General features: G+C 35.2%; 1 protein-coding gene across 3 annotated transcripts in view; it reads left to right on the forward strand.

Moving 5' to 3' along the window:
• SOS2 (SOS Ras/Rho guanine nucleotide exchange factor 2) overlaps positions 1-20,693 on the forward strand; it is a 100,409-nt gene that overhangs the window by 78,017 nt on the left and 1,699 nt on the right. For all 3 annotated transcript variants that reach the window (XM_082647326.1, XM_082647325.1, XM_082647327.1), the window contains exons 15-22: positions 232-351; positions 528-690; positions 4,852-4,969; positions 5,921-6,093; positions 9,238-9,354; positions 10,613-10,874; positions 11,408-11,449; positions 19,589-19,698. In XM_082647326.1, the coding sequence (XP_082503452.1) occupies positions 232-351; positions 528-690; positions 4,852-4,969; positions 5,921-6,093; positions 9,238-9,354; positions 10,613-10,874; positions 11,408-11,449; positions 19,589-19,698 (1,105 nt within the window). The remainder of the gene's footprint in view (positions 1-231; positions 352-527; positions 691-4,851; positions 4,970-5,920; positions 6,094-9,237; positions 9,355-10,612; positions 10,875-11,407; positions 11,450-19,588; positions 19,699-20,693) is intronic.

Raw genomic sequence — 20,693 nt, forward strand, 5'->3', positions numbered from 1 at the left:
GGAATAAAATGGGATTTCCTTGTGGTTTAATGTTCTTTTCCCTGAGTAAGAGTTAAAGTATTTTTTCATGTTCGTTGGCTATTCAGTTCTGTTTCTCTGTGAATTACCTGCTTCTATGTTTGTTCCTTTATCTTTTAGACTTGTCTTTTTCTTATTAAGTTTTAGGAGACCTTTAAATAATTTTGATACTAATCCTTTGTAGGTTAAGTGCATTGATTTTTGCTTCCACAGGAAAGTTCAACCTTCTGAACTTGTAGGGAGTGTATGGACCAAAGAAGATAAAGAAATAAATTCTCCAAATTTATTAAAAATGATTCGCCACACCACAAATCTCACTCTCTGGTTTGAAAAGTAAGTTTTTATTTACTTTGTCTTACTACTTCTTAATGTTATACTTCTATAATATTAAGTCATATATAAGCAAAAATTGTGGCTGAAAATATATTTCTTCTTTTCTATGTGGAACAAGGAACTTGCTTTCTAAGCCATGATTTTCTGTTTTCTTTTTTTTTTTTTTTTTTGGTTAGGTGCATTGTGGAAGCAGAAAATTTTGAGGAACGGGTGGCAGTACTAAGTAGAATAATAGAAATTCTGCAAGTTTTTCAAGATTTGAATAATTTCAATGGTGTATTAGAGATCGTCAGTGCAGTAAATTCAGTATCAGTCTATAGACTAGATCATACCTTTGAGGTAAGTTTTAGGCTTAAATAGTTTATCCTTTTGTGGGGAGATAAAATTAATGTGAAAGAGATTCCTTCTACCACTGATCTTTTTGAGTAAATCCTTTATAAATCCATCTTACTCCTTAAACACAGTGATATCACAATATTAGAAAATACATCAATATAAGTGAGCCTAGAATTCATCAAAGAATATGAATTTTGGGGCTTCCCTGGTGGCGCAGCGGTTGCAAGTCCGCCTGCCGATGCAGGGGACACGGGTTCGTGCCCCGGTCCGGGAAGATCCCACATGCCGCGGAGTGGCTGGGCCCGTGAGCCACGGCCGCTGAGCCCGCATGTCCGGAGCCTGTGCTCCACAACAGGAGAGGCTGCGGCAGTGAGAGGCCCGCGTACCGCAAAAAAAAAAAAAAAAAAAAAAAAAGAATATGAATTTTGTGACTGTTTAATATGCTTACCTAAATGTAATGAAGTTCCAAATGGATTTTTTCAGTGGTAAATTGATTGTTTCAAATAAATGACAAAGAATTTTAAATATAAATGTACAAATTACTTTAATCGCCTGTAGTATATAGTCAAAGAAAGAGTAACATGGAGAAAATGCTTTGTAGAACTTTGTTTTTTTTAAATTATAAAATTGTGTATGTTTAGTGTTTATCATTGAAAATTCAGAAGATATAGAAAGTATAGAAAAGTTAGAGACTCAGCCACGCAAATATATTTGCCTTTGGGAATGTGAACTTTTACAATGTTACTAGAAAGTAATCTGGCAGTATATGTTAAAATACAGATACTTTTGGACCCAGAAATAAAAGCAGTGGACTATAAAGTTAAGGTACAAAGATCTAGTTTCTGCAGCAGTAATTGTAGTCGCAGAAAACTAGAAACAACCTGTGTCCATCAGTAGGAGAATGATTGAGTATGTTATCCTATACCTATGGCGTAGAATATTGGTTAGCTACAGAAAAAAAGTGAATAGAATCTGCATATATTGTCTTGGAAGAATAGTTGTGACATTTAGGGGAAAATCCATTTTAAAAATCTTTAGAAAAATTAATATGATTTCATTTTGATGGAACAAAACAGAACAAACTGTAAACGTGTAAGTGAGCTGCACAAGCATTGAGAAGAGTGTGGAAGGATACATACTCTTCTTTTCACATCGGTTCTTACCATGGGTTGTGATTAGAGGGGAATGGAGGGTTAGACTGATTTCATGTGTGTGTTTTTCTGTTTAGGTGTTTGCATGTTATTGATTTGTATGGACTTATTTATATTAAAGATATTAATAGTCAAATATTGCCAAATAATCTATCTAATGGACTAATAATTTCAGTTCTCATTTTGAAAACTCTGAAGGAGTGTATTCATTTTGAGACGTTAAGCTTTAGTTTCTTAAAGTGTTGAATATTTATATTCAACAATATTTATAAAAATAGGTATATGGTATAAAGAATAAAAATACAAAGAATACCTGTTTACCTGGCCTCCAGTTTAAGAACCCCTCCCAATCCATCTCCTTCCTTGCCCCTTCAGAGCCAGCTACTATGCTGAATCTTGTGCTTATCATTCTCTTGCTTTTTTCTATAGTTTTACTATTTGTATCTCTAAACAGTGTTGTTTCATTTTGCATGTTTCTTAATTATATATGAATATAATTCTTCTAAGACTTTTTTTACTCAACATATTATATTCCTAAAATTCATCCATATTGTTTCTTTTAACTATAGTTCATTCTTTTTTTATAGCTGTAACATATTATAGAAATAACTTTACCAAAATTTATTTCTTTATTTGCTTATTTATTTATTTATTTGTTAGTTAGTTAGCTGATGGTCATTTGGATTGTTTCTAGTGTGGCACTATTATCAGTAATATTGCCATAAACATTTTCTGCATCTATCCTGGTGCTTACATGCACAAATTTCTCTTAAGTTTTATACCTAGGAGTAGAATTATTGGATGATAGAATAGATAAAATAGATAATGCCCAATTGTTTTCTCAAGTATTAATCATACCAGTTTATACTCCCACCAGAAGCTTGAGTTCTGGTTGTTCCACATTCTCGCTAACACTTGATATTGTCAGTTCTCTTTATTTTTCTAGTCTTGTGGTGTGGGTTTATAATTCCCTAATTTCTAATGAGTTTGAACCTCTTTTAAGATGTTTTATTGGCTCTTTGTATTGTGGAAATTTTTTACTTTTTTGGTTGAGTTTTTCTAATGAATTTGTATGAGTTCTCTCATATACTGGATTTTAATCCTTTGTCAGTTATGTGTGTTGTAAATATCTTTTTCCAGATTGAAGCTTCTATTTTCACCATTTTTTATGATGTCTTTTGATGAACAAAAATTCTTAATGTCACATTTACTTAATTTGTGCTTTTTGGTGTCTTGTATAATAGATCCTCCTCTGTTACCTTAATGTTTTATCTTTCTCATTAAGTCCTTAATCCAGCTGGAAGTGAGTTTTGAGTATGGAATCTAATTTCCATTTGGCTAGCCAGTTGATCTCACACATTTATTCAAAGTCCATTCTTTCTCCGTTGATCTGTAGTGTCAGCTTTATCGTAAGTTGAGTATCCATAAATGTGTGGGCCTGTTTTTGGTCCCGCTATCCTGTTCTTTTGATGTATTTGATTATTACTGTGCTAGTGCCACATGTTTAAATTACTGTAATTTTATACTAGTTCTTGATACAGTATAGTAGGGCAAGTCCCCACCAATCATTCTTTTTCAAGAGTGACTTACTCTTTTTTTTTTTTTTTAGTTCTCTGACCAGGGATTGAACCTGGGCCCTGGCAGTGAAAGCGCCGAGTTGTAACCACTGGCCTGCCAGGAAATTCCCAAGAGTGACTTACTCTTGACCCCTTGCTATTATATAAATTTTAGAATCATTTTAAGTTTAATTATTTTAAAGTTTGGGGTTTTGGTAAGAATTATACTGGTTCTATAAATCAGTTATGAAGAACTGACATTTTTACAATAATGAATCTTCCCAACTATGAACGTGGTGTATCTCTCCATTTATTTATTTATTTAATACAGTTTGTGGTTTTATTGATGAAGATCTCACATCTGTTTTGTTAGATTTATATTAGAATATTTTAATAATCTTGTTTTCTTTGTTGATGATATCTAGAAATGCAGTTGATTTTTGCCTGTTGGTTTTATATCCAGCAATATTGCTACATTCTCTCATTAACATTCTATTTGTAGATTTATTTCATGTCTTCACAGACAATCATTTCTTCTGTGAATACTGACAGTTTTTCATTTCAATCCCTAGTCTTTTATTTATTTTTCTTGTCCATTCTATTTAGGACTTCTGTATAGTACTGAATAAAAGTTACAATGCAGTCACCTTTGCTTTTTCCTTAAGTTAAAGGAAATGAGTTGAGGAACTTCCCTGGCAGTCCAGTAGTTGGGACTTCGCCTTCCAGTGTGCGGGGTGTGAGTGAGTGGTCCCTGGTTGGGGAGCTGGGGTCCCGCATGCCTCACAGCCAAAGGGCTGGGGCGTGGAACGGAAGCAGTGTTGTAGCAAATTCGGTAAAGACTTTGAAGGTGGTCCACATCAAAAAAAATCTTAAAAAAAAAAAAAAAGGAAATGAGTTGAATCGTTTTCCATCAAGTATAATGTTTGCTGTCAATTTGTGTGTGTGTGTATCTATCAGGTTTAAAATAAAATAATTCATTTTTAATTAAAAAATGTAATAATGAAATATAAAATAAATGACTGCTTACTTGGTTTACTACATTTTTGTTCAGTTCTTGTCTCCCTCCCACAGCCTTCTCCTCTTTACCAAAATCTTATTACCCTTAGCCCCAAAAGATCTTTCAGTGGAAAAGTATTTGAATGCCATGGGATTATATTTTTCTCCAACAGCTATAATTTGAAACTCTGGCTAATCAGGATTATAACTAATAATATCCTGTGGAAGATTTTTTTATTGTTTAATCCTCTAATTTATATTAGAAAAAAATAAGTTTTAAAGTTTTATATTTATAGATAAGAAATCATTTCCAGCAAGTGCAGATAAAAATAGTACTCATCTCTTAATTTTAAAAATTGTTTTTCAAATATTTGCAAAATTTTAAAATTGAAAGCTCTGCATCTATAAAATATGATTGAATTGTAAAAAAGCAAATTATGCTCAGTTTATATATTTTAAAGGCATTGCAGGAAAGAAAAAGGAAAATTTTGGATGAAGCTGTGGAATTAAGTCAAGATCATTTTAAAAAATATCTATTGAAACTTAAGTCAATCAATCCACCTTGTGTGCCTTTTTTTGGTAAGTTACTAAAAATGGATTTATATTTTGAGGGAGAGTTTGTTATATAGTGAAAAGAGACTAGCCTCTAGAAGCAGATTGTCCTGATTTTATATCTGAGCATATTTGCTTTTATTAGCTTTCTATATTGATAAATAAAACCTAAACTCTGTATGTAAACTCTATCTATAAAGTGAAGATTCTAGTAATTACCTTGTAGAGTTGTAAGGAGCTCTGTGGGATCTCTAAGACCAGTAGTCTCATTCATGAGGGCACCTCTCAAAGGCCTAACCTCCTCATTCTATCACACTGGGCATTAGGATTTCAATGTATGAATGTTGAACATTCAAACATTCAAACCATAGCATGCACCAAAAATGTCTCCAGGCATTCCCAGATATCTATCCTCTGGGGGACAAAATTGCCCCCAGCTGACAACCACTGATTTAAATGAATCAGTAATTATGCATGAAAGAGGAACTGAAGATTTTCTTCCTGTCCAAAACTGAAGAATAATTCTTTTCTATCTAATTTACAGGCTTTGGGAGGGCAGAATTAATTTATAAATTTGTAGTCTTATTAACCAGAATTGGCTTAAAATTAATATATTGATCAGTAATCATTTAAGATCATTGGCATTAAAGATTTATAGGAAATATTAAAATGGCTAGAATAGATTTAACACTTACAATTTAGACTTTGTGAATGAATCCTCCCTTTTATTTTAGGCTATTAGACTAAGAAATGGCAAATTAAGCTCTTTATAAACCCTAGTTTTCTTTCAATTTTAAATTGTTTCCATCCATGTAAAAAAATTCTTAATGTAAGATTGATTATTAAATATATCAGAGATTTTAGTAGTAAGAACTGCTGTATTATAGGATGTCTTTTGACTTTACTAGATCAATTGTTTTCCCAAATGGTTAAGTAACCAATTTTAAAACTTTTCTTCAAACACTTTTTTTTTACTAGGAATATATTTAACAAATATTCTGAAGACTGAAGAAGGGAATAATGATTTTTTAAAAAAGAAAGGGAAAGATTTAATCAATTTCAGTAAGAGGAGGAAAGTAGCTGAAATTACTGGAGAAATTCAGCAATATCAGAATCAACCTTACTGTTTACGGATAGAACCAGAAATGAGGGTAAATATTTTCTTTGCTTTTCTTTAAAAAGAGGACACGTTAAATCCTCTGCCCTCTCTAAGATATGGCATAACCATACATTATGATCTTTATTTTGCTATGAAAATAATATGAGTTAATTTATCAATAGATAGGAGTGGTGAATAGTAGATATTCTGCACTAACAGTCTGCAGTTATTAATATTATTAGGCACTTTGTCTTGACATTGTTGTTTCTTTGTGCAGCTGGTTTAAGTAGCGCTTTCAAAAAATGAATGACAAAGTGGAATGAAAGAAACTTTCTGATATCCACACAGTAAAAAGAAAATCCACTACCAGTACTATCATTGATTGATAGACATTTTAGATATTTTATATGTGCCAATGTAACATTAGGTAATTAATCCCTTTATAAGAACATTGCATTTAAATAGGGGAAGGGGTTGGGAGAGTGGTGTGTATATATGCATAGTAAAAAATGATTTTTTTAAAACATTTTCTCACTTGGTATTCTGTTTTGAGCAATAGTTCATAATACTGATTCTGTGGTACTATAAGATGTGAAATATCTTCTAAATTAGAGTAAATTATGGTATTATGTTTATAGTGAGTTTTATTGTATTATACTTATTTGAAATTCAGAACATATGATAACTATCAGAATAAATTCACCTTTCACATTAAAAATTGTGCTACACTTTCAGATGTAGTCTGCAGGCTGGGCATGTTGAGTGAATATGGTCACTATCATTCCCATTCTCCTAAATTGTAAGATAGTAACTATTCTTTGTTCCCAGTTCAAAACAAAGAACCCTAAAGTCCTAAGAAAAAATGACCTGAAGTATGCACCATTATGAAAATATAGACAGATACTTGCTCTAAAGAAAATTGTCACCTATTTCATCCCCTTCTCTCACTATTTAGCCAACCCTCTGTGATGTGGTGCTTCATAGGGCTAAAGAAATGTTCTTGAGGGAATTCCCTGGTGATCCAGTGGTTAAGACTCTGTGTTCTCACAGATGAGGGCCTGCGTTCAATCCCGGGTTGGGGAACTAAGATCCCACAAGCTGCGTGGGGCAGCCAAAAAAAAAAGAAATGTTCTTGAAGCCCAGATTAGAGTTCACACTGTATTTCCTCCCAGAAATAATGTTACATTGTAGCTGGGTATAATTAAAATAGTAATTTTAGCATTCATATCTCAGTAATTCCTAATAGGTTTCTGTGATACGATCTAGACATCCTACTGTTGTTTAAAGCATTCTTTTGGGGATTAGGGGCAGAGAATGCTTTCTTTATAGATTGACTCAAAGTAAGTTTAAAAAGTAGATAAAGTAGCTAATCACTTTCAAAGCATAGTTAACCAAACGAAATAGTATTTAAAAAAATGGAGCAAAGGATGAGAAAATCACAATTATAACTTTATAAAAGTCTTTAAATTACTGTTGGTCCATTTGATTTAATTTAGCTAACCTGAATATAAGAATAAATTGTTTCAATATTGTTAAAAGAGTAATATCATTTTCTTGAAATTGGCAGAACGCCTGAAAAATGGAAGAATTTTATACTAGAAATTCTAAAGCTCATTTTGCCTACTGCTAAAGCTAGAACCCAGAACTTATTTGTATATATGCTTCTAAGCTACTTCAAAATTAAATAAAGCTAAATCCAGTAATTTGCTTCTAAGAAATTTTTCTAAGGAAGTCATCAGAAATGCACAGAAAAATTTATGCACAAGGAGTTGATAATAACAATAATTATTACTATAATAGCAAAGAATTAGAAAACATCTATGTGGGTTACTACCTATATGGAAATTGGTGAAATAAATTCTGGAACATCCATCTGATGAAGTATTATATAGTTAAAGTTTGTATAATTTAAAGTAAATAAACCATACAGGAAAAATTTAATTGAATACTTTCAAAAGGCTAAAAATAGCTATGTGGTGATCCCAATTTTGCAGGAAAAAAATTACAATATATGTATATGTACATATATTCACACACAGAGTTAAAACATTGGAAGGATATTCCAATAGTAAAATGTTAACAGTGAGATCTCTGGTTGATGAGATTACTGTTTATTTTTCTTTTTGTACCTTGTTAAATCATCTAAATTTTTTACTTAAAAACTTGTATTTTATAAGCAGCTCATGCAGCTCAATATCAAAAAAACAAACAACCCAATCCAAAAATGGGCAGAAGACCTAAATAGATATTTCTCCACAGAAGACATACAGATTGCCAACAAACACATGAAAAGATGCTCAACATCACTAATGATTAGAAAAACGCAAATCAAAACCACAATGAGGTATCACTTCACACCAGTCATAATGGCCATCACCAAAAAATCTACAAGCAATAAATGCTGGAGAGGGTGTGGAGAAAAGGGAACCCTCCTGCACTGTTAGTGGGAACAGTGCTTTGTGACCACCTAGAGGAGTGGGATAGGGAGGGTGGGAGGGAGGCTCAAGAGGGAAGGGATATGGGGATATATGTATACATATAGCTGATTCACTTTGTTGTATAGCAGAAACTAACACAACACTGTAAAGCTATTACTCCAATAAAGATGAAAAACAAAATTTTAATATATGTCTGTTTTATAAACTAGTATATAAATAAATATTTATAAATAAACTAATTTATAAAACAACATGTAAGCTTGGAAAATATTTTTTTAGTAAAGACAAAAAAGTTACTTTGCTAGAGGCTAACATAGATATGTTTATATAATTGTTCTTGAAATTACTTTTGAATAGACTTTAATCCAATTTATCTCTATTTTTTTTCTGATCATCAAAGTTTCATCATGGATTATAACTATAATTCTGTTTTAATCACTTTTGACAGCTTATTACTGATGATCATTTTGTTGTTATAATGAGTAGGAATGTTAACTGAGGGATACTGAGCCATTAAGATAGTAATAAGTGAAAAATCTGTTCATCTTCTTAGAAGAACTTTAAGACTGGAATATACAACTTACATAAAAACTTTATATTTTTATCCGAAAATAGAGAGATTGGAATCAGCAATTCTTGAGGACTTTTCAGACATTAGGATCTGTTAATTTGTTGATGATATTTTTGTATTAAACTGATGAAGTAAACGTTTTAATAAAATCTAAAATATGTACTCATGGATATTTGTTTAATTCCAGAGGTTCTTTGAAAACCTTAACCCCATGGGAAATGCTTCTGAAAAAGAGTTTACAGATTATCTGTTCAACAAGTCACTAGAAATTGAACCCCGGAACTGCAAACAGCCACCTCGATTTGTAAGTCCATTACAGTTTTGGAAAAATTTGTTTTTTAAAACAATGCTGTCTTTAGTTGTTCAACAGACTATTTCCATTAAAATTGTACTTTGCTTGAATAGCTGTTTTTAAGTGTTTTGTTTTACAGTGTTTATACTATTTCTAAAATTATATATACTGTGGGGGAAAAGTTAGCATTTTGATAAAATCTGGTTCATCCTTTATCTTAGTACCACTTGTTTATCTGTCCATTTTTGATCCTTCTTAGTATAAGGGGAAAAGCTGTGAGAAAGTGAGAACCTAAATGGCAGGTAGCTAGTGGAACAGGAAATGAAAAGACCTGGGAAGGAGTAAGGAGAGATATCAGTTCTTCTGACGTGACCCTCGCTCCTGCCATAAGAGCACCATTGTCCGTAGTTACCACTGGAATCCACCTCTCTCGCTAAAATTTGCTGCTATACAGTAGTTCCTTTTATTCCTGGGGTTCGCAGTGACAACAGAAGTAGTAGAAGACCAATTCTAAGTAGCTGAAAGTGAAGCAAGGTGTGGAAGGAAGTAAAAACATTTGTGATACACCAACTTCGAGCCAGGTAGTTTCATGTTACCTCATCTCCACAACAATTGTATGATATTGATCTTACTCTCATTTTACAGACATGAAAACTGAGGCTCAAAGGAGTTAAATAACTTTTTCAAGGCTTACATAGCTAGATATGGGCACACTTGAGATTTTAACTCAAGTTACCTGAATCTGAGTTCATGTTTTTTCATTAGGTTACCACTGGGAGAGGTTTTAAAAGGTAGTAGAGGTTGAAGGTGGGAGATAATGATAGCAATTTTTTCCAAAGACTGAAAAGTATCATTGTGGAGGTTGGTCATTTATTATTAGGGAGGGGGAAAAAAACGGTCTTTTTTTCCTAAAGCACCTAGCATAATATGTTGCATATATTATGTCTACGGTGAATATTTGTGAAATTGATATCAGTAATTTGGAGAAGTTTAGGCTCAAGTGTTTGGGGAGCAAACAGTTGTTTTCACACAGATTTCGCAGTATTTTATTTCTGTAGTATGAAAAGAGGTTTACTTATACAGTATTCGAGTCAGTGTTAAAATTAAGCCAGTCAAATCCCAAAGCGTTCCACTGGAATGTTACAGACTGTCCTTGCAGACTGGTATTTATTGTACTCTCTTAACTGTATGCTAAGAATTAATAAGGTAATACTAAGTCATAATAAAGTACATGCGAGTTTGTAATCATAATTATATTTGCTTTTCCTAGCCTAGGAAATCAACTTTCTCTTTAAAATCTCCTGGAATAAGGCCTAATACAGGCCGACATGGCTCTACCTCAGGTACTTTACGAGGTCATCCAACACCATTAGAAAGAGAACCATGTAAAATAAGCTTTAGTCGGATTGCTGAAACAGAGCTTGAATCAACAGTGTCAGCACCAACCTCTCCAAATACACCATCTACTCCACCAGTGTCTGCTTCTTCAGACCTCAGTGTGTTTTTAGATGTGGATCTCAACAGTTCCTGTGGTATGTATTTGATGTAAACTATTTGGCAAAAAAAGGAATCTTGTGTTTCAGTTAATTCTTTTCATCATTTTAATTAGGAAACTGTAGAATCCTTTGCAAACTATATTAGTGTGAAAAGTGACATCTATATGTGAAAATAGTGATTAACATGGGAGTAAAGCATTATTTGTGCATTGTTTATGCATATTATTTTCTAATTTATTCATTCAACAAAGATTTATTTAGAACCTTTTGACCCCCAATGCTACTCTAAAGGGGAGCAGTAGACAATGAAAAAGAAAACAAAGCAGATAAGTTTTGTGAAGGAAATTTGAAAAGAGACTGAGAGGGAACTACTTATGCTAAGAAAGGAAAAACATTCCAGGTACAAAGAATACCAGGTTCATTCTTTAAAAACTAACATGGCCAAAGAGGATGATAAAATTCTGAACTCTGTGTGTGTTATTACATATGTTACTTTATGCAAACATATTTTAAAAATATAACCGTACATATTACCTTCCTTTTCAAATTGATTTTTCTCATTCCGATAGGAAGCAATAGCATCTTTGCTCCAGTCCTCTTGCCTCATTCAAGTAAGTAAGAATTTGAGTCGATTCTAATGAAATGACTATAAAGATAATAATTGAATTGATAAAATTTGTATATGAATAGTTTGGGTTTTAGCAACATTTCAAAATTTTAAGAAATGAATGAAATTCTTATAAATAAATCAAATTATTTTCTTTCAACTGGGTACTATTTATACTTTACTACAGTTTATTTTCATCATTTTACAACCTATCTGTGTTCTAGGGGCTGTATGACATTGAACAAATTACTTAGCATATCCAGTTTGTTAAGGGTCAGATGAGATAACTATTTAGAAGCAGCTAGCACATTACTTGGCACAGGATGAGCAGTGATTTCATATCAGTTGCCTCTCCTCTTCCCCACTCCTTCCAATTCATTTCCTATAGGAATAATACTAAATGTTTATCAGGTTCCCAGGCCAACCTTGATCACTTATTTCTTCTCATGAGTTTTTTTTAGTTAAAGCAGCATTTTAAGTAAAATACTGTCACCTTTCTTTCTATGGTCATTTGTTTAAAACAAAATAACCCAAAGGGACACAGCAGCTTCAGGAATAATTCTCCCAAGATAATCTAGAGGACTTCTGCTTCTATCATAGTAAAATGTGAATCATTTAGGTAGTAGCAAGAGAGTTTCTGTCTTGTGAGAAAAGTAAAGTTTTTCTTTTAAATGTTCAATTCTGTACTTTATTTTAATTTTTAAATTTTTATCAAGGTGATATATGCATAGAGTTTTAAAAGGTAAATAGTGCTTAAAAACACAAGATGAAATTAACAACAGTTCTACCCGATGGCTCCCCACCCCTTGTTTTCCAGTGATTCTTCCACATTTTTAAATGATGTTTTTATATTTTTCTCTCTCTTGAATCATTCATTTTAGACAGTGTTTACTGATTTCCTATTATGGTAGATGAAGATTTCACCCTTTACCTAATATACTTAGCACATTTGGGGAAAATATTATTCACTGCCAAGTCAAGGAGTGTATACTCTGATCATGCTTCCTTTCTTGTACAGCTCTGTTTCCTGAAGTTAATAATAGCTTCATTAATGTTTAGGATTTTTTTTTTGTTTGTTAGTTTTTAAACATCTATTGCTACATCTTCCCACACCCTTTTACAGCACAGTTTTCCTTAAAGTCAGATCAGTTAGGGAAGTTATCTAGGATTTTTTGTTTTGGGGGTTTTTTGTGTGTGTACTTTTTAACTTGGAAACTTCCTTCCTGATGCTCTTTTGTCCTGCTCCAGTTGGGACTGGTTGCTGTCTTGGCCTCTGACCCAGCTGAAATCCTAGAACTTTCTTTTGTTGTCATACTAGAAATTCCCTTCATCTCTCTTGTGTTGGATTCTTGTTTTTTGGATTCCTTGTCTTCTTTCTTGATATGGTTCCTTATTTTGGTAGGGGTACATCTTTAGTAGCTACCTGAGAAAGGATACATAGGATATAAATTTTTAAGTTCTTGCATTTCTGAAAATGTATTTATATATTTAGTTGTTAATAGTTTGGCTGGGGGAATTCCCCAGCAGTCCAGTCCACGCTTTCACTGCCAAGGCCCCGGGTTCAATCCCTGGTCGGGGAACTAAGATCCCACAAGCTTCATGGTGCAGCCAAAAAAAAGTTTGGCTGGGTATGGAATTTTAAATCATTTTCAGTCAGAATCTTGAAGACAGTTTCCCACTGTCTTCTAGCTTTCATACTTGCTGTTTAGAAGTCTAATATCATTCACGCATAATTTTTAAATGCCTGTTATATGCAGGTACTGTTGTAGGTGTGAGAAAGTGGCACTGAACAAAATAGACAAAAATTCTTCTGACAGTGATGCTACATTCTTTTTTTTTTTTTTTTTTTGCGGTACATGGGCCTCTCACCGCCGTGGCCTCCCCTGTTGTGGAGCACAGGCCCCGGACACGCAGGCCCAGCGGCCATGGCTCACGGGCCCAGCCACTCTGCAGCACGTGGGATCCTCCCAGGCCGGGGCACAAACCCGTGTCCCCTGCATCGGCAGGCGGACTCCCAACCACTGTGCCATGAGGGAAGCCCAGTGATGCTACATTCTTAATTATTTTTTTGAAAACTGGAGTTTACTTGCTGTAGCAAAGAGACCCAAAAATACAGTGTCCTACATGAAATAGAAGTTTACTTCTCAAAATAGCCAGAGCAAGTAAACAACTCCTCTCTATAAGGTTTTCAGGCTAGCAGGGCAATTCAGGATTCTAAAAATTTGGCTTCCATCTCTTGAGTCTTGAGCAACTGATTTGAGTTGTTACCATTTTTCTGCCAGCAGGAACATGAAGGGCAAGGAGCTTTGTTACAAAAAGTGATCTGGGAGTTGCAGGTATCACTCCTGCTCTCATCCCATTGGCCGAAACTTAGTCACATGGACACAGATGCAAGGGAGGCTAAGAAATGTTGTCTGTAACTAAACAGCCTTTTGTCTTGCTAAAATTCATGGAATTACTAAAAGGAAGAAAGGGACAGGTGCACTGGGGGACAATTAGCAGTCTCTGCCACATTAAATTCAAGAAACTTTTAGGATCTTCTGTTTATTCCTAATGATCTATACATTCACAATGATCTGCTTTGATGTGGGTCTTTTTTTCTTCTTTCATTTTGCTGTCTGTAATGAGCCCTTTAAATTTAGAGATTCATGTATTTGATTTCTAGAAAGTGTTCCTTGTATCATTTTTTTAATAATTTCTTCCCTGCCATGTTCTCTGAGTCCCTTTTTGGAGCTTCTTTTCCATATTGTACATCCTAGATTCATCCTCTGATTTTCTTTTATCTCCTCTTGTCCATCTCTTTATGTGTTCTGTTTTCTGGGAGATTTCCTTACTTTATTGCCCAGCTTTTCTATTTTTTTTTCATCTATCATGATTTTGAATTTCTAAGAATTCATTCTAAATTCCCTCTGATCATGACATTTTTATATCATCCTAGTCTGGTTTCACTATTCAATTTTTGAAAAAAATTAATTTTGTTTCTGGTATGGTTTCTTTTCTGAGTTTCTTCTATTAGTTGTGGTCTTTCATATTGGAGGTTTTTCTTTCTTGTCTGGGATCCTTAGCTTTCTGTTCATATTTTAGAGTGAGGCAATATAAACTGATAGGAAGTGCGATATCCGTGGGCAAAGCTTGTTGCCTTGTAGGTTTCACTGTTAGACTGATAGAGTGATGAGAATTTTTTTTTGCTTAGGAAGTCCCCAAATTTCAGAATCTATGAGGCATTTTCTCTAAGAGTGTTTAGTTTCTCCAAAGAAAGATCTTTGAATCTTCTGCCTGGGAGATCTCTGCATTTAGTATGAAAATCTGTGTTTTCAGCACAGACTAGTGTTCGCAAATCTGAAGTTTAGATTCTCCAGAGAATAAAAACCCTCAGTCTCCTGCAGTGGTGGGAATGTGGTAATTGCCTGGCCTCACTAAGTGGAGAATAGGATTTGGGGGTTCTCACTGGCCCTTGTATAGACGTAATCATATCTTCTATTTTGACGTCCATGCCTTCCATTATACCAAGTGCCTTTAATTCCTGATCCCTCCTTTGGTTCTCTGGGGGCAAATTTGCTGCTGTTTGTCAGTCCCACTCACTATAGACATTTGGGTTTCATCTTCCTCCATTTGTCTCCTTCGTGTACATTGTAGTCCACCTTGATGCATTGAAGCTTCAGGATCCAGATGTTTCCTGGCTTCATTGGAGTTTGTGCATGTTTCTTATTTTCCTGGTTGTTCAGCAGTGGAAATGTATTTACCACATATATTAGTTTCTAGTGCTTCTGTAACAAAGTGCCACAAACTGAGTGGCTTAAGGTCCAGTTCTGGAGGCTAGAAGTCTGAAAATCAAGGTGGCAGGGCTGTGCTCCCTCTGAAACCTGTACAGGAGAATCTTTCCTTATCTCTTCTGGCATTTGCTGGCAATCCTTGGCATCCTTTGGTTGGTAGATACATCACTTTAATCTCTGCCTCTGTTGTCACATGGCCATCTTCTCCTTGTATCTCATTTTCTCATCTCCTGGTTTTTTTTTTTTTTGCGGTACGTGGGCCTCTCACCGCTGCGGCCTCTCCCGCTGCGGAGCACAGGCTCCGGACACGCAGGCCAGCGGTCACGGCCCACGGGCCCAGCCGCTCCACGGCACACGGGACCCTCCCGGACTGGGGCATGAACCCGCGTCCCCTGCATTGGCAGGCGGACTCCCAGCCACTGCGCCACCAGGGAAGCCCTCATCTCCTGTTTTTATAAAGACACTAGTCATACAGAATTCAGGCTCACTTTCATCCTAACTTGATTACATATCTGTAAAGACTATATTTACAAATACGGTCACATTCATAGGTGCTGGGGTTAGGGCTTCAACATAACTTCTGTGGGGGGGACACAGTTCAACCCATAACAGTATGCCATTTGAGAACCAGGAATTCTAGACATTATTCTGGGTGGTAGTAAAATACATTTTCCATATGATAAAGAAAATCATGTTTTGAATTTTAATAGAAAATATTGAGAATAACTGCATAAAATTCTGAACATCTTAAAATCCTGAAAGAAAAGTATGAAAAGTGCTCACATAAAATGGGAAAAACAGCAAGACTGCATTAACAATGGGCATGAATAGACAGTTTACATCAAAATATGAGCAAGCCTATGTTAAAAGATACTCATATATTACTTATCCCTTGTAAATTGATATATTAGTATGATCCTTTTGGAAAGAAATCTGAAAACAACGTATCAAACCAAAAAAATGTTCACACCCTTTGGTTATTCATTCAGTAGAGAATTGAGTACTTGGTACCAGCTACTCTGCCAAGTACTAAGGATTCAACAGCAAACTAGAAAGACAAAGTCTCTGCCTTCATTAATACTGAATACCAAAAAATTTTTGTGAAGAAATCACGTACATGAAGATCACATTGTTCATCCTGCTTCTGTGGTTTTTCTACTTTACTTTTAGCTCCTTAGTCTCTCTTGCTGGTTTCTCTTCATTTTCCCAACCTATTAACATTGGAAGGCCCTAAGTCTCTGAATCTCTTTTCTTCTCACTCACTTGGTGTCTCGTTCACTGTTATATCATCTATATGATGATAATTCCCCAATTTTTTTTCTCTGCCCAGAACCTGTCTCTTGACCTTTAGGCTCATGTATTCAGTGACCTGTTTGACGTCTCTATTTGGATATCATCTCCTCTAAAGTTGTTCTTCCCATTGCCGCCTCTTCTCAGTTATAACCACATTTGTCTAATTGCTGAGGCTGAAAATATTAGTTATCATTACTTCTTTCTTTTTCTCATACCCCAAATGTGATCCGTCAACAGGTCTTATTTAATTTCAAAATATATCCAGGATCTAACCATTTCTTTACTGCTGCCACCTTGGTCCAAGCGACCACCATCACTTACCTGGTTTATTATAGTAGCATCCTAACTTCCCACCTTCCACACTTTAGTCTGTTTTCAATACAGCAACTAGGTCCTTTTAGCATGTAGGTTAGACTCTTCTCACCTGTACTTAAAGCCAGTGGCTTTCCATCTTAGAGTAACAGCCAAATCTCCTTCAAAAGGACCCATAAGGTCCTATGCAGTTTGGCCTTCTTTGATCTATCAGACTTCATCAGCTACTCTTCTCTTCTATTGTTTACTCTGCTCCAGCTACTGTGCCTCCTGAACAAAATGGACAAATTCCCACATCAGGACTTCTGCTCTTGCTCTTCCCTTCGCTTAGAGTGCTCTTCACCCTTCTGGCCTCATGGCATGCTCCCTTGCCTCCTTCAGGCTTTTGCTTGGTGTTACCTGAGTGAGGCCTTCCCTGATCACCCTCTTTTAAATTGCTCCCCCTTCCCTACCTAATATTTCTTCTTTTAACTTATAGCCATTTTACTTAATTATCATGTTTATTCTCTCTTATCATCCTAGAACATAAGCTCCAGAAGGACATGAATTTTTGCTTCCTGTTCACTGCTGTATCACTAGTGCCTAGAAGAGTGCTGGCACTATAGCAGATGCACAATAAATACTTGTTGAGTGGATGGACAAGTGAATGATAAAAAATTGGAAGTAACTTACATAGCTAGCTAACATTACAGAAATTGTTAAGTAAATTATCCTACATTCACTGGTTTGGAATACTAAGGTTATTTAAAATGCTCACAAAACCTGTATAATCTTGTGGAGAAGTGCTCTTAATAGAAAATAAAATTGAAGTTGAACTTCACACTTCAACAAGGGTTACTGAGTGCCTCCTATGGAGAAACATTCTGCATTTAAGTGGTTAAGTGGGCTGACTGTAGAGTCAGACTCAGAAACTTTCACAGCTATCCCATTATCATTAAGGTGTTTTCTGCTTCCATGAGCGTGTGTGTTTCTGTAAGGAAGAGAAGACTCAACTAAGTTTGCCTTAAGCAGTAAGAAAGCATTCTGACTCAGATAGCTGGAAGTCTGGAGGAAGGCTGCTTTAAGACTGGTTGATTCAGTTATTAATGATAACTTTAATGATGTTATTAAGGACCAGATTTCTTTTTGACTCTTGGTTGTTTTGTCCAGATTATCAGCTTTATCTGAGGCTGTTTTTCCTCAAGGTCATGAGAGTGGTGGCAGGAGTATTGGTTATGTGCTTCCTTGTTCAGTCAAGTGAGAAAGAGAGGTACAGAGAAAGACTGACAGACTGCTTTTCCAAAAGAGCAAGGAACTTCCTTTTCAGTAGCCTCTTGCAAACCTCCTTTCAAATTTCAGTAGTCTGAATTAGTTCATGTGTCGACAACCAGTTACTCTGGCTGAGGGAATGGTCTAATCAGGCCCCACCTGTGGAGCTAAGGGGTAAGATCAGCTTTCACTGAAGCACACAGCTGTATGCGTAAAAGAGAGGCAGATAAAAATCTGATCAAGTTAAGAAAGTGAGTCCGTTGTCTACTTCTTGACTGGAATTGGGGTGCCCTGGGCAGAATTGGCTGACTGAACCATATGGGATGGATTCATCATCACCAAGAGACAAAGACAGGGCAAAGTTTGCTGGGCAAGCAAAAGGAACATATTCACAGCAGGTACTGCCCTACCTAACCTCCTCACACCATCTGCCAACACCCCATAGGCATACTTTTTGTTTCTGCTACTGGCACGGTGAGCCATCAAGATACTCTGAGGTGACTGCAGAATCACGTGATCAGGACAGCAATTTTTGACATGGAGTAATGAGTGACATCTTTACTTGGATGTCCCATAAGCAGTTCACACAAATTCAGTGTGTTTAAAATTAAACTCACCAACTTCTTTCCCAACTAGCTCCTATAAACCCAATCTCAGTATAATGATAAACAAGCTATGATCACTATCTTTACACCAACTGTGTGTGGAGATATTAAAATAGGGAGTTGGTCCATAATTACAGGTATTTTTTTAACCATATGTAAAAGACAAAAGAAGTGAACGTGAAAATCGTTCTTATTCTATGTCTGGTTGGCATGTTTGGGGTAATTTTTCCTCTAATACTTTATTATTTTGTAAATTTCCTTTAATGCAGTTGTGTAATGTTTCCATTATCAATGAAAGACTTGCAAATAGAAGAGTCCTACGATACAACCCTACCCTATGGTCTCCTATATGGAGGTTTTATTACTTGTGTGGAAATGTATCCAATAATAGCTGCTTCAGAAAATGCATGGTATTTTACACTGAGAATACTGTTGATTAGCTAAGGATTTAATTTTTGACTGTTGTCTAAAACCAGTCATCTACACTGCATGTTTATGTAAGTTAACATGATGTTAAAATAACAAGTAAAAATAATGTTCACTTCGGGAAAAAAAAAGCATGGTCTCTGTTTATGGATGATCTTTCTCTGGAAGTTAGTACAGTTTATACAAACAAAAGGCTTTTCAGGGAGCAGAATCTCCTTATTAATCTTAATTGAATAGTATATTTTCATTTAGCAGTAGTACCTAGTATGTGCCAGGCACTACCACTGTGTTACATGCTACGGATATGAAAATAAATACACACTGCCCTCAGAAAGCTTACACCTTAATGGAGAGGATAGCTAAACCAACAGTCAGCTACAGTACAGTCTGACAGATACCATAGCAGAGGTGATCACAGATTGAAGTAAAGTTTTGTCTTATGATTGCATTGTGACTTGTGGTTAAACTAATCTTTTTTACCCCCAGAGTCTTTCTTTAGTTCGTGTGGTAGTTTACATAAACTAAGTGAAGAGCCACTGATTCCTCCTCCACTTCCTCCTCGAAAAAAATTTGATCATGATGCTTCAAATTCCAAGGTAAGGAATTCCCTGGTGGTCCAGTGGTTAGCTGCGGGCTTCCACTGCAGGGGCACAGGTTCCATCCTTGGTTAGGGAACTATAGATCCTGCATGCTGCGCCTTGTGGCCAAAAAACAAAAACAAAAAATCAAATTCCAAGGTAGTCCACAGGACTTAGGTTTGCCTCAACTTATTCAAAGTTGTGAATCTTCAAAATAGTGCTTGTTCTTATAAAGAGAATGTCAGTTACAATTTGGTCACCCATTATGGCTTTTAAATATTTAGGTTGTTTTATTTAGAAAAATACCTTAAATAATTGTTTAATCCTCATAATAATTTTTCTAAAAAAAGAGGCTGGGCAGATTCACAGATGCTCAGAAATACTTTTATTTCTGGTGGAGATGGAAAGAACTGTAGTATTCAAACCATTCTCCAAACTTTCAACTGGTGCTTCTCAAACTTTAGGTTGCGTCAGAAGCACCTGGAAGGCTTGTTAAAACCAGATGGCCAGAGTTTCTGATTCAGTAGGTCTGGGGTGGAGCCCACGAATTTGCATTTCTAACGAGTTCCCTACTAGTGTTGATGTTGCTGATCCCTGGATCACACTTTGAGAACCACCACTGAGCTTCACTAGGGATAGTAGAAGTAAATGGCCAAAAAGCAGAAGCTGGATATTAAGTCCTCTTGTCCTTTCGTGTCCTTTCATGTTTACAAAGCTATATATTCTTTTTACTCACTTGCCCATTATTATAAATAAAACCATATATTTATAAACTGTATATATAAAGCAAGATAATCTGAGGCTTTATAAGATTTCAATTAAAACATCTCATATATCAAAATACTAAACTGGGCCCTGAGTGAAACTGGGAGTAATTTACTCATAAATCTGATCATTAAACCAGATTAACCTGTTTTGAGGCTCTGGATTTAACTTAACACATAAGAATTCTTTAGTCTTTTTAAAACTTTTTCTTACAGATTTTTCAGGAGAACAGAGGTATAATTTAATCT

The sequence above is a fragment of the Grampus griseus genome (assembly GCF_964374135.1).
Source record: "Grampus griseus genome assembly, chromosome: 2".
Lineage (NCBI taxonomy): Eukaryota > Metazoa > Chordata > Mammalia > Artiodactyla > Delphinidae > Grampus > Grampus griseus.